The following is a 15,289-nucleotide window of genomic DNA, read 5'->3' as shown; positions in this document are numbered from 1 at the left end:
CCGGTCCTACAAGCTTAGTATAGCACCACAGGCTTCATCAAGATCGAGCCGCATCCCCTGTCAGGCTCGTAACCAGCCACCACAGATGCACGGACCTCGCATCTTCCAAGGCTGAATCTCAACCGGTCCTACAAAACAAGCTATAGCGCCACACGCTTCAAGAGAGCTGCATCCCCTTTCAGCCAGGCTCGTAACCAGCCACCACAGATGCACCTAGCATCTTCCCAGGCTGAATCACGACCGGTCCTACAAGAACTGCAGGCACCAAGATAGCTGTGTACGTTGCGCCAAGCTTCTCAGATAACCAGCCGCCACAGATGCACCTTGCATCTTCCCAGGCTAAACAACGAACGTTTCAACCTCAAGCCCACCAATCCTGAAGCATATGACAGCATCAGCTATCTTCCAGTGTGTGGCCATATCGGAAATTGCAGGCAGCATGTATGTGGGGAAAAACCCATCCACTTTCACATCATGCTTCCTGCGAGTTGTCCTGCAGCAAAAGATAGGATGCATGGGCAGACAGGTGCTACAAGCAGGTGCTTGATCTGCAGCCCAGAGATCTCATATAGTTACTGACCTACATGTATCCTCCTAGGAGCAAGACTTTCAGCTTACGGTTATGTCTTATATTCCTTCCAAGCTTAGTTGAGACATTTAACTGCTGAGCTCCATGTACGCTGCAAGTCCCCACCCATGAGTGAGGGCATTCCGGTGCTACTCTGCATTTGTAGGTATCGGAGGTGACGCATTTTCTGTTATAGAATCTCCAGGGATTTTCTAATATAATAAGAAAATACTCGCGCCTCTGATAGCAAAAACACTCACAAAAATTTGATTAAAAAAAAGGGGAGAAGATTCTGGGACTGTCATACATGTACAGTGTGTGTGCGCAATGTTCTTTTGCTGTTTCAGCGGAATTGCTTGCGCATGCGCATTGGACATGCATTTGTAGGTAACGGTATCAGAGGTCACTCAATCATTAGATTAGAATTAGAATTAGGGAGATTCATTTTTATTTTTGATTTTCCTTTTATTTGTATTAAGCCTTATGTTTGTTTTATTATCATGTACATCAAAGTATATATGTATAAGGTTGTCGAGACATGTAGGCCGGTGAGTCAATATGTGACAGACATTTATAACCCCTGCACAGCGCCCTCACTTGACATTCATGTCTTTGTTATCAACATGTATCAAGTGCATCATCATGCCACATAACTAGTACAGTCAACATCATTGCAACTTTTTTTAACGTTCTCCTCAAAAGTGTGTACCTTTACTAACTTTTGATTAAGGAGTCTTCTCAGTTTATGGCCACCATATAATAGCTCTACGTTGGCTTGGTTTGGTTTTTACCTTGGGTTCAATGATGCAGTAACTCCAAAAAAAAATGAGACCTTAATTTGCTGTGACACTATCCTTGTCCTGCCTCCTTTTCTTAATGTCGAGTACGAGATTGAGTTCGAGTAGGTGGTCACAGTGGGAGAGGGCGCTGCATTTTCTACGAAATGGAGTGTCATGGCCTAGCGGTTAAATTACTGAGCACCGGACTCATGTTCTGGTGTTTCAGAGGCAACAGTGACGTGGGTTCGAGCCCGCCGGCAGTGTGCTCTTAAGCAAGGCACTTAACCATTATTGCTTCGTCCTTCGGATGGGACGTAAAGCCGTAGGTCAGCTTTAAACACTGCCTGCAATAGTCAACAGATGTACGTGTGTTCAGGCCCCCACTCCCACAGCGCGTTTTCGACATAGATGGGATTTACATTTGCACTTGCTAATTACATCCACGGAATTCTGTATACAGACCATGTGACATTTGTTTACAAATTCTATGCAGTGGTAATGTAAGCAAAATGTTCTCTTCTGCACGTATTGCATGTGTATCTCTTGAAATGTGATTGGTGTAAAAATCGTGACGTGGGCAAAGCGCAAACTAACATGCAAAAGGTGCTTAAATTTTTGGGTTGCCCGTCTGTTGCCCATTGGTTGCCCTTTGGTATGATATTACAGGGCACAAGGTCGGTATATAAACTGAAATGTGACAATTCACAACAAAATGGGAAAAATGCAATGGAAAAGATTTCGCAATTGAACAAAAAAAAGTGAGAAATCTAGGTTGAAGGTACTAATTAATGGCCCGTCTGTCAATTGTTTGTTCAAGTGTGGCTTGAAAATTTGGTTTCAGAACTCACCAAGCAGAACACTCTAAGCTTTGCTTGTAACATAATTTATTCACCAAAAGCCCTCCACCTTCTTAAAAATTGAATTATGTAATTGGAGATACATATAAATTAACTAAGACTCTGCAACCATGACCTACGAATACCATGGTTCATCAGTTAGCCTTGACTGGAGTCATCACACCTTCATGATCTAGTAAATGAACCACTGGAAGTAAACGAATCCAGGAGATGAAGGTATGTCTGCCACAAAACTGATTGGTCTCCATATGAGACGGTCTTTGAATTTTTGTACATGGTTGATTAATATTTAAGGGGCATGGCATTTGTTGTTCCTTCGCCTTCTTGGATCCGTTTAAGTGTGGCACTAAGATCAGGTTGGTATTTGGTTGCAGGTAATACATCTTTAATAAATTCGAATCTGAAAAGCATGCATCTTGAAAACTAAATCCTAATCTTGAAAACTAATCCTAAAAAGTTAAAAATTGAATTTGAAACCATTGATAAACCCCGTCACCATAAAACATGATTTCATTTTGAATACATTGTTGTGTCATTTTCCGTTCCAATCCATTATTATGTTCAACATTTTGAAAAGGTTACCCAAAACATCTACGTTGATTTGCACATCAACTGAAAGAAAATTGTATTTATGTACGTACTTGAAAACATTTATATTCTTTAAATGGTACAAACATAACTATACTCCTATGGTAGTTCGGATAGTGGTTGTCTTCAGTAATGATAATTTGTGTTTTATTTTTTTAGGTTTTGTGCGTTAAGTTGCAGTGCTTCTATGACATTTGGAACTTTTTTAATGCATCCGGTATATGTGTTTTAACCTTTTTTTGAAAAGAAACAAGTTCAATTTCTTTTACGTTCTTCTCATTAGACGTTGACTAATACCTGACTTTTATTTATGTGTGTTCACGTTTTTTTCCTATTTTTGCTGTGGCTGTGTATCATATCTGAGTCAAGAAGGAAAACGTTTGCGAACGAAGAGCGACAGCACAAAGGTCATATGACATGTATTATACAGCATCAACGCGATATTATGGGGTTTCATTAGTCTTAGTCCTACACTACATTTGGATTTTGTTCCCCAAATGCAGCCGGTGTGAATCCCCTGCGGCGATAGAGGGCGCCATTAACAAGACAAATAAAAATATAGTCCACTGGGAGCTTTGGCACTCGGACTCTAAAAATTCCGAGTAAACCTTACTCGCGAATAAGCTTGATTCAGCGCGTTTTTTTGGTTTCAATCGAGCGCCAATGTTCCCCAAAATGGATTTAGTTTTTATTGTTTAGAGCACCCTAACTGCATTATGGAAACAAAATTCCAAATCTAGTCTCAGACCAAGACTAATACGAGGAGGCCCATTCTACAGAGGGCCGCAGCAAGCAAGTCTGAATTCCGTTTCGTCCAGCAGGCCACGATGTTTGGTCTCAATTACGTCCATATAGCATTGCTCTTCAGCCTTGCCCTTGCACTGAGGGCCCGCCATCTTAAACAGGCGACCAGGCTGCTTAAAGAATGTCCAGTCTACGACCAGGTGCCCGAGACGAAAGGCTTCATGGAGCTCTTCTAGGTTGCACGGATGGACGCCCCTGCCGAGATCCGAACACTTCGATGCCATGCCAGCTCCATCGATCTCAACACCTAAGTCAAGGTGTATCTCATCAGTGGTGAGATAAGACAGGCGTCCACAGCAGAATTGCTTGTAGCTCCTACCTTGCCTAATATTCTTGCCGTTTGGTAGCCAATTGGCGTTGAACTTCGGTTTTACGACCTGACCGAACCTGTCGAACCAGCCGCGGACAGTGGGCAGCAGCTCCTCATCGTTCTTGACTAAGCGCTCCAGGTACTTCCAGCTGCAGGGCTTGGCCATCCGGGCCCAGCAGGCATCGGAGCCTAGGTCGGCTGTCGCGTATTTATCGGGGCTCAGTGCAGCGTTTTCCATCAGAGGACAGCAGGCCGTTCTCGCTACTTCAGTGTCGCCCGCGGACTCCTTAAGCTGGATAAGGTTATCATCTGTGTATGTGCAATGTTGATCGTCTGGCATGACCCCTTCATCGCAGGTGCCAATTTTCGCCTGTTTTTCGTAACCAACATACCAGAACCACTCGTCAGACGAAAAGCCGGCGCGATAAGCAGCCAGTAGCTGAATAGTGGTGCAGTATTGCATGATACAATCGGAACAGTCGCTGTCACTTTCGGTGGTTTGCGCTCTGAACGCAATTGGAATGTCTAAGATCATACCAAAAGGGATACAGAAAAAAAAGTAGATTAGCCCTCTTCAATAAATATATGGTCACTTTTTCCTCCAAGTCCGTTTTATATTAAGTTTGGATATAACCCGGTTGACAAGCGTGGCTCTTACCAGTTCTGCATGGTAAAGTAATAGGAGCTTTTATGCAGTCATGCCTCTTTTAATCATACCCTAATAATGGTGGCACTGCACGGCTCAACATCAGTGAAAAGTGAATCCAGGAGAACCGTTTGAAATGTTTTAGACAAATGCTACTGTTTGTTTTAAGGTACATTGTAAAAAAATGACATTTAGAGTATAAAAACATTTTTAAAACACGTTTTTTAAAACACGTATCTTGTACCCACTTTTTTGCACATGCTAGCCCACGACATGTTTAGACTTTGCAAATAGATGTTTAAATTTTGACACGTTTAAACGACTTTCGAACAATGTCGGATGTACGTTATAGATTTCAAGAAAGTAACTGCTTATTTACAGAATTTAACGGGAACTTACTTATTTCACATTACTTTAAGCAGAATGTACGACTGCTTCGATAGGCCTATACTATACTAATGTTATGGTTGAGCTTTATATTCAGCTTTTCCCGCATGATGAAGTCACGGTTTCACCGTGAATAATTTCAATGTTTAAATGCGAACAGAGTTTTAATGCAATTTTCACTTTTGTTTGCAAAACTGGAAATTTGATCAAGGATTTGTTTGAATTATTACACATTACAGTCAAGAAAGAGCGTTTCTGGACAAAACACCACAATTTAACATGACTTTTGTGAACACGAATGCGTGCGTTCTGATTGGTCAGTTGCTGCGTTATGCGATTCTCTGTACATGAACAAGTCTCTCCATAAACATGTTCATGTTTGTGGCACGGAATGGGTACGTGTTTAGCATTTTATACACTCCTCTAACCGCATTCAGTGCAAATAAGTAAATATTGTGTCGAAAAGCTAAGCACGTTTAGTTTCGTGACGTTAGCAAGGAAAAGCTTTCAGCATTTAATCACATTGCTTAACGCATTTAACTGTAAACACGTTTTAAACGTATTTAGAAAACATAAACATCATTTTTACAGTGTACTTAATTTTTTTCATGGGTTTTGTATCATCGTCAAGTTTATCAGACTCTAGAAAAAGTTAGGTGTATTTAGTTCTTGCCCCCGTTTTTTCCCGTTTTACCCAAAAAAGAGAAGCTGTATTACTAATGCAGGTGTACTTTGGGATTTTTCTTGGTATACATGAGGTGTCTTTTATCGGGAGTTGTATTGGTATTTTGAAATTATTGTAGTGTGTGTGGTTTAACCTTTTTACCCTGGTAATTGTCTGGTTATTGTACCCTGAATAGGGTATGTAAAAGGACCAATAACCTGTTTTTTGTGTGTATAATCTTAGTATTTGTGTATATCTGAGTATTTTTTTTTTTTTAATGGCATTTGATTTTTTTTTATATCAATGGCGTGTCCAAATGAAATGCATCAACGTTGTCTCAAAATCGAACAGGAGAGATCAAATGCCTTGAACAGATTATTTAAAATATGTACATGTAAAGAAAAATAAATATCCTGCAGGTTTGGTTTCCATGTCAGAACATTTGCGCTTACCTTTGCCATTGACTTTCTCAAAGGAGCAGTCTTCTCCCACTGCACCCACTATGAGCATTCCCATCAAAATCAAAAGTGCCATCATCTATTGGTATAAACAAAGTTAAGACGTTGCTAGCTTGTTGGTAAACTTCCACCGATTTTGAAGACAATTGAAACCGTTTGAAGTCGGAACAGTTTGAAGTTCAGGGTCTCATGAAACCGAAATTCTAAGACCGGCGATGGTATACTGACAAACAGCTTTCAGTCAAACCGAATACCATAGAATCTCCCTCAAGTCTTTTGTCCACATTCAGAAGTAAATAACCAATTATAATAACCACCCATATTTCAAGTTATTTTATGCAATTGGATTAGAACAGTTGACTTACAGATGGCCAAAATTGACCACAACGTCCAAACTTGTAAATGACATACTCTGGCTGAAAGTGGCTGGTATATTTTAACTCCTTGATGAGGCATACTCTAAGTTTGTTTTTTAAACTGAAATGGAGAAAGTATTGTAGAATACCTCTGCAGAAAGGATCTATTAAAGCGCAACGTAGCATCACCAATAATCAGTCGAGTACGTATACGCCTACACTGTTTGAACCCAGATACAGAGTCATGATGATTTTGTGCTCTAAAAATATTCGTGGCCGAAATTTGTTTAATAAATCGCCTGTAACTTTATTGAAAAGAAAATAAACCTCTGTATTAATTATACATTTTGTGGTGTTTCTAGTGAACCACTTTTAACAGTCTGGTATAGAACTAATATACTTATTTATCTTACACTGCTATTTGTGAAGTGTATCTTTATGACCTTTATGCTAAGATATAGCAGGAATACTGACGAGTTGAAACAAAACAGAAATATCTTTCTCTGGACTTCGCCAATTTATTGACCATCGCTTTGTAGTTATAGTTGGCAGTTTGATCCATAACCAAAATAATGTCCCAGAGAAAATACCCAGTTGCTCTTGGAAAACAATGACATTCAAACATTGAGCCTAATTTAGGTTGAAGATAACAAGATTGCAACATACCTTATTCAAAGTTCTCCTGTCTGATCTTTTGGAGAGCGAGCTATCTTACTGCGTACTCGTTGGACTGATGAAATTGGGATCATGTACAGTAAATAAAAACTCTGCGCAATGGCATTTTATGGACTCTAACTAGTTGCCTCAGGCGATATGTAAATTTTGTTGTCGGAACGTTAATTGCCCTTTACGAGCGTAGAAATATTATAAAAAAAAATTATTGAAAAGGCACCCTGACTAATCTATACAACCGGGCAATTGTTCAGTAGGGCTATAAACTATGAAATTCGTATACAGTGGGCTTTTGTTTTACGACGATTGTCGTATAAGCATTTACGAGCCTGTTTACCATTACAGTCGTAGATTTTATGAGCCATTTTTTTATTGGAGTAGTAAGTTACCGAACTCTATCAACGCACACGTATGCAACTTGTCATCAGTATAATGGACGCAAGTTGAGGGGCGTTTTTTAAACTTGCTGAATTTTTAGTTCTAACTTGTTATTGCCAATAAAACGATCAAGTTGTTGCTAAAGTATTATAAAGTTTGTCCATTACTGGTACAGATATCAAAAAAATATTACCAACACCATGTCGGTGACTAAGTTTTATTTACACCTAGCCTAATCATCGGATTCGTTAAGGTGCCTGTGCGTCCTAATACAGTGCATAACAACTTTGAAAAACTAGCAGATGTCTCCAAATAAAACTTGTGTAAAACAATAAATACGTTAAGAATAAATCGAACATGTTAGTGGCCTCACAATTGAACTCCTAGGCCTAACGGTATAATCTCTACAACAAAATCCGCTAGTGTAATAAGGTAAGGCCCTCAGCTGTATAAACCATGTAACGTGGAATCAATTCAAGAAGCCTTGAAAAGTATGAGGAACCAACAATGTTACGTAGACGTTTGACCCGAATTAGGGTTTGATCCAAAGTATAACTTAAGAGACCACCACTGAAAAGTAGGCCGCATGACAAAGCATGTAGTATATGAAATGTCTCTTTGAAACTGGTCAAGAATTCGTAATTGGGATGAGTGTGGCGTAGGTTCACCACAGACTATTTCTCATCATGGGATTCCAGATGACTGTACACGTTGTCGCTCACAGCGCCCTCTGTAGTTTGTGTTTGTCCAGGTCGGCTGAAGTGATCGTATGCGGGTTGTGGATCCAAATGAGCGTAGTTCGAACGCTCGGAAGACTCGTGCGCATGCTCGCCGTGCGATCGATTGATGTGATCGTAAGCCCTAGTTTTGCTGACTCCTGGGTTCGAGGTTGTCTCTTGAGCTTTAGAATCTGAAGTTTCGTCGTCATGGTTACCAAATGGTGGTTCTAAGGTGAAATAGTTGTGGCCGTGTTGTGGTACCGTTACGTACTCGTTGCGATGTTGGGACTCCGTATCTGGACTGTATTTTCCATTAAGTGGTGGTTCCGGTTCCAAAACAAAATACTGATGTCGTTCAGAGGCCTTCGTACCCGCTTCTTCTATAGGCGGAGCCGATGGCATGACCTGCTCTCCATCACTGGCTGCGCGGCCATGCCCCCGACCGGGGGTACCACGTTCAACATTTTCACGGGACAACTTCTGAATTTCAGTGTCATTCAAAGGATAAAGGGAAATGCCGTATGTAGGGTTGCTTTGCTCATTTGAGACCGATTGTCCAAGATTGGATGCATTTAGGGGGGCCGTTGGCTGTAGTTCCGAGGGTCTGTTGTTGCTCTCTGAAGGGTTAAGAATATGATACAGGAATGTAACATAGGAAAGTGAGCTTCTAGTTTCATAAATTGAAACTGTTTGTGTGCGACATGCGCAATTGCAGCAACAGACAACAAGTATTTTAACTTCAGGATACGAGGATAAAGCCTGCATGCAAAGATTTGCAATATAGAAGTATAAACGAACCTTTAAGAATGCTTTTCTAAAGATGAGTAGTTAGTGTGGTAAGGTGGGTTTTTATAGTGGTTTTCTTCACTAAAGTTACCTTTTTGTCTCCTCCCATCAGTGGTGGCATTGTTTCCACTAAAGAAAAGAAATACAGTTTATACCATAACATTATTTTCAATTACTTGACAGTTTGACTATACCAACGGTGTTTCTGGCAGTGGCCGCAGCACCTTGTAAACCCTGGTGCCACACCTCCAGTTTAAATGAAATATTTCGGAGGACCACCAATCAAGTACCAAGAACATTTTGACTATACCAACTTACTGCAGAGGAATGACATTTTGGAATACGTACGGTACGTATAGAGCATGTGCAAAATCCATGCTGAAATCTTCCGTAAAACAAAGTGTGAAAACAATAAATAGTTGTAATGTGAATACCAGGCCTGACTCATTCTCGGTCTCAAATCTGAATTGGTTGGGCTAAAGTCGGCTTGCATCAACGATATCGTAGAGATTTTAAACAGAGTATTTGGATTTTTGGCCTATATTTTCACATTTTTGTGGGACAGAATACAGAAACCTCGAAGTGCTTACTTTTCAATATTATGTGTCTGCTTTTGACTGCTGAAGATTGCTGAGGTATAAAATTTTACTTGTGTAATTGATACTACGTGACTTTCGAAAGTTCAGCTGTTGCCTCTAATGAAATGTGTGTATAGTGCATGTTTGCTTAAATTTAGAAGGAGAAAACCTTACATTTAGAGAAAAAAACTAGAACTATGTCTGTTCGATGAACAGAACATAGGGCTTTTTCCCATAACGCTATTTTTGTATGAGTTTATGTCTGGTATATAGCCGGATTCCCTATTATCGCGGCATGGGCAATTTCTCTTTTTTGCGTTGCCAAAACTTCTTCAAGTGGCGATTTTTATCCAGTTCACCAGTCATTTAGGACTTTTTGCCGAGTTGTATAAAAAAAGGATTACAAAATGTTGTGTCTTTCGGGGTTTTTAACGATTTTTAATAAATAATAACGTTTTCCAAAACTTGCAAATATTCCCTCACCGTGTCTGCCAAAAGGTACCGTCTATATTCTAAAAAATCTTTAAATGGTGCTCTGTCCATGAAAGTTCCATTGTCTGGTTCTCATTCTTCAGCTGTAAATGTAAAATGAAGTCGAACGACGATATTTGCACCGCGAAATCGTAAAAACTTTTACGGGATCAAAATAAGCACAGCGCGTTAACAAAAATAAAACGGCACACCGTGTAAAGTGAATGGCGCCCCCAATCGCCAAACAGTAGACTTGCCTCAGTGATTTGTGTTCTCCTCTCGGGGGAAGGGCAGGGTCTTAAGAAATCATCCTGCAGACATATACATGAAGTCTTTAATCAACTTGAACGTTACGAGGGAAAAATCAGACTTTAATCAGGGGATGTTTTGGTCAAACATTAACTATGAATAAAAAAGTTGAGATCATTATAAAAAAACACTTCCCGCATACCGCGATAATAGGGACTCTCCGAGCATGTCTATTTTCACAGGCATCGTACACGGGATAAACCGCACCACCGTCGGATTTTTTTTATATCAATTTGAAAAGGAAGAGTTGTACATCACAAAAAGACAGGACAATTTGGGAAGGTTAGTGGGCAATCTCTATTCCGAACGAGAAACGTGATAAGTACCGCCATAATAGGGCAACCCATCCTAAGTTATGCAAGAACATAGTTCCACTACTAATTTCTCCCGATAAAGGACTTTTAAATATGCACCTTTAAGATAACGTCTCATGACTCATGAGGACGTTATAATGAAAGCCAATAATCTTAGTATTTTAATTTTAAAAAGGACTCACTTGGGTCGCCTTTTGCACATCAGCTTGCTTTTCGGGCAAAAGCAAATCACAGCAAGGAATGCAGTCACAAACACTATGGCCAGGATACTGCCAATAACCAATGCCCGGGTGCTGACCTGCCCCGAAGGCGGCTGTTTGGTAGACAATTCACTTCGCCGGTCGCTACAACTGTCAACAAAAACAAAATCGGTTAAACATAATGCAAACTGCTTTTGCAAGACCGAGTGGGCATGTGTTCGAAAAGAAACTGACTTGCCACTTTTTGCCAGGCCCTTCAAGACAAGTCTCCAAGGTAAATTTTGCCTAAGGCTGGTCCTTACTCTTAAAGCTTTGGTCGCTCAAAGGTTTAATAACAGATATTTGAGCGTGACCTGTTCGGGGATGTCTTTGAACTCTTATTTGTTTTGGGTTGCTTCTTGGAAAAAAAAAATTGTTGGCTGATTCTATCGATAAATCCCAGGCCCGAAGGGCCTCTGAACGTGACTGGATAATTTAAAATGAAAGAGAAAAACTCAGAAAATGACAAACTGTTTTGAATGGAGATGTTTTTTATTCCTAAGAGGGAAAAAGGTTCATCATCATTATTTTGACCTATAAATCAACCCTATATACCTTTCGAAAATGTGCACAGTACAGGGAACACAATTAAATCCTCCTTTACAATATCAATACCATTGCAGATTGAGTATCTTCGCTCGTAAAAGGTTTTCAAAATAGAGACAATGTGTCCTGCTTATAAGGACATAAAATCGATGACAATATCCCGAGTTTAACCTGCATTACAAAATTACACAGAGATCTGATCGAGTCGGCATTTTAGCTACCTTTTGTCCACAACGATTCCCGGTATACCCTCGCAAATGCAGAAGACTTTGTTCGACTCGGTGGTGTTGAACACGCAGATGTCGTCGTCATTGTCGAACTCGCACTCCGTCACATAGGCATCGGTGAAACGGCAAATGTCGCACTGTTCATCTTCACACAGAGATCCTGCTCACCAAAAAATATTTACCGCCATTTAAGATATTAATTTTAGACATTGAAAACAACGTCATCATTTTCATGATCCGTTTTGAAAAGGCAACATGAAAGTTCGACTGTCTCCCCCAACAACAAAAAATACACCTGTCAATAAACAAGTTTGTGTAATACTCGTGAAAACAAAGAGAGCACAGAAATCAACGATAAAAATCACTTTTTAAATGCACAACAATCTGTTTGGTTTTCTTGCCGGGAATATTATGTTTATCGCGATCCAGTAGAGTTAAATCTTTATGGACTCTTGAGAAAGTTATTTTCTTTGTGGACTGGCTGGTGAACATCGGTCAACTTTCCTTGCGAATTCTTTTCATGCAGAGTTTACAGTGCACCAGGACGAGGGGATAATGCTTGATTAAGGAAGTGTTGTGTAGTTAGTGTAGGGGGTGCAGTTATTAAGGCTTCAATGCTGTTCAAAGTAATACGTGCGATTTGATTATGTACACACATGGAGGATCTTCCTCCATGGTACAAACAAGCATGGGACTGTACGGTGTCCTGGAAAGGGCATTATTGTAATGCACTGCTTATTACTCATAAATCCCCTGGTACAAAATGTGTAGCAATTATGAATATTTTATCCGGTAAAATAAATAGAATAATTTGTGTATGCTTATGTTTAAAGGCGTCGTTTTTGTAATTTAGTTAACAGGTCTTTTCTTTTTGCTCATGCTGAGGAAGAATAGTAAACATTTATATCAGGATTAGTTTGGAGAACCCCAATCAAGAACACCAACGACTTATTCCCAATCATCAATGATGAATCTCACTAATACGGGTTACTGGTCTTTCATGGCAATGCGGCATGTAGTCCTTCAGCCCGCCACAGGCAAACATCGTGATTAGCAGTTTTGCAAGTGGGTGTATATTTGTCATTGATATCTGGTAGGATGAACCTTATGGTGAAATTGTACGCGCAATCGTTTCTGACCTCCTGTTGGTGCTATGCTGTTAATTTTGGCTAGTGTTCTTCCTGTACACACTGCTGATTTAATATGAATGTTTGGCCTTTAAGTTTAACCATCCTTGATGGACTCTCATTCAACAACGTTTTTCACTTGTACTGAAAACTTTAAAAGATTTTGTTTTTCACAGCACCGAGGCTTGTGGGTCTTATGCATAACATATATTGGTGAGTCAGGCAAAGATTTAAAAAAGCTTGAGGAGAGCTGCATAATTGAAGCGTTCCAAACTACTCACCGTAGTCACTGCACGACTCTTCATGACATTCCGCATCCACGGTGTCTTCCCCACGCTTAATGGGCTGGCAGATCTGCTGACAGAATGGACATCTCCTTGAATTGCTTGGGTTGCATGGTTCGAACGAATCGTTACAGCTAAAGAGAAAAATACTCGAGTTGTGATATTTTCCTGTACTGTACCAGTCTATATGATTGGATGAAGGATTGCGCCCAGAGAGGATCGAGGTGCTTATGTTCATGAGCAAGAGAATCTACCTCAATTTGCTGTTACAGTTTGAAGAGATGAGAGCTTTCTGACAAAGGACGGCGAAATTGGGCGTTGAGTTGATGCATTTCGTTGACAATGATATTATAACAAGTGCCTTGTTTTAAAGAACTATATATTAACCCTCCCATGCAAACACAAATTCTGTGCAAAGTTGTCATTTTAGTCAAAATCAATCAAAAGACTGTTTTCAACAGTTAAGAGCTCCCGGACTACATAAAGCAGGATTGATTGGCTGTGACTTTTTAACTTGACTGCATATATGCTTTGACTGGAGGTGATTGATTAGCCAGCTGTGCCTACTTCTTGCCTTGAACTAGTCACTGTACTTGCGTGAAGTATGATCCGACTATTGGTGATCAGCCTGAGTAAAAAGCACGGCATGGCAGGGGAAGAGGATTGCTTTTTCGACTGTCTGTGACTAGCCATATGTTAGGGTTGCTTTTAGTATTAAACGTTGGTATCGTTCAAATAACTGAACCAGGTGGGAAGCTGTAAGCCGGTGTAAACAAAACAGATGGAAACGTTTCAATAAGCATGTATACATTTTTTGAGACAACCAAACAGTTTCCGTCTTAATGTGAGAGTTTCACCACAGATTTTGCTCATCGGATGGAACGAATGTTTAGAACGGAGCAATAACACACATAATCGATACAAACAGAATGTCAGTTTGTCTTAATTAATGTTGAGGGTAATTTAAAATTAATGTAATTGTAAACATGTACCTGTCACAGAAGTATCTCTGTAAATCGGATATCTTCGAGAGTAGTTCATCGGGAAGTGACTCAACGTCACCTGTGGAAGATCCCCACTGAAATGCACTGCCGAGAAATAGCACCAGAAACACAGTGCGGGGCTGGACGAGTTGACGGGGTAGTTCCATCTTAAACTGACTTCCGTCAATTTTGTTGGATGAAGTTCTCAGAGCAATACGCCAAATCAAAGGCCGTGTTCATGGACTTGCTTGCTTAAATGTTGTAGACCTAAGCCCAACAATCCTTTGCAATCTGTCTGCACAGGGCTGGGTTTGTGTCTCTTTAAACAAGCGAAGTTATCAACAAATCTGTATAGGCCTAATTCAGTATTGACGGCAGTTGAGGCTCTTATGTTTAGGACGTGTTGTACACGAATATTCACCTCACCGATCAGTTGAATTTCATGATGTCTCTTTACACTGTCCGGGCAATAATGTAACAAAATATGACATCCGTTTATTCACTAGCAGCTGATCCTTGTAATAAGGATGGTCCCAGTCTGTTTGACTATAGAGTAGTTTACGTCAGTACCAGAAGTGAAGCTGCAGTTGTTCAGTATAGTACCAGTCCAACATTTGCAGGATTGCGGTCCTTCTCCTGATGAGTAGACGGCACTGTCATTTAACTTCCTTTTCCCGATGTGTCGAGTCACCTTTCCGCACTTTGGTGAAGACGATTACGTACGTAATAAAAATAACAATGTACAAAGGAAGAATTAAACAAAATCTCTTTACACGCAAAGCTTATTATAACCCTACCCTTACAACCCGGAAATGGTGTCCAAGGACGGAGCTGAATTACAGTCTTCCTTCCTTGAGGCTTTTCAATAGCAGGTTGTAATGCAAAGTCACCCATAGTATTCTTTAAAGGCAGGGCTGACGACTATAGAAAGTCACACACACGTACCTTTAAGTAAATAAATACCTTCTCATCCGGTTGTGTATTTCGCTTAGGGGTCGTTCAGACACCGTTTTAAATTTCCTTAAAACATTGCTTGAACTCGATTCAGTGTAACTTTCTCGCTAAAACGATGTCTGAACGCTTTTTTATTTAGACCGAATCGAGTTCAACTCGAAGATAAAACGGCAACTTAAACCCCTCGGAGGGAGGGTTTAGCGAATAACCAGAACGAGTTTATCTCCTAGTAGTACGATGTCTGAACGGTGTTAGCTACATACATTTGTAATCAGGAAGGCTTTT

The 15,289-nt window shown here is 40.2% G+C and overlaps 1 protein-coding gene across 2 annotated transcripts; it reads right to left on the bottom strand.

Annotated features, from left to right (window-relative positions):
* Nucleotides 1-2,170: 2,170 nt before the first annotated feature.
* On the bottom strand, nt 2,171-15,266 carry LOC119727042. 2 transcript variants are annotated; one of them, XR_005270885.1, is made up of 8 exons: nt 14,060-15,266; nt 13,065-13,201; nt 11,651-11,816; nt 10,827-10,994; nt 9,064-9,101; nt 7,084-8,803; nt 6,056-6,140; nt 2,171-4,431 (listed from the first exon to the last, which is right to left on the bottom strand). XR_005270885.1 is itself a non-coding variant. In XM_038198935.1 (6 exons), exons 1-6 carry the CDS (start codon nt 14,215-14,217, stop codon nt 8,142-8,144), a joined length of 1,329 nt encoding a protein of 442 aa, XP_038054863.1. In that variant the 5' UTR covers nt 14,218-15,266; the 3' UTR covers nt 6,912-8,141. The 2 variants fall into 2 exon arrangements, 1 of the variants encoding a protein (XP_038054863.1); XM_038198935.1 differs by lacking the exons at nt 2,171-4,431; nt 6,056-6,140 and having other exon boundaries at nt 6,912-8,803.
* Between the last annotated feature and the right edge of the window lie 23 nt (nt 15,267-15,289).

The sequence above is a fragment of the Patiria miniata genome, unplaced genomic scaffold (assembly GCF_015706575.1).
Source record: "Patiria miniata isolate m_02_andy unplaced genomic scaffold, ASM1570657v1 HiC_scaffold_2, whole genome shotgun sequence".
NCBI lineage: Eukaryota > Metazoa > Echinodermata > Asteroidea > Valvatida > Asterinidae > Patiria > Patiria miniata.
This window is presented reverse-complemented; position numbering and strand designations above follow the sequence as displayed.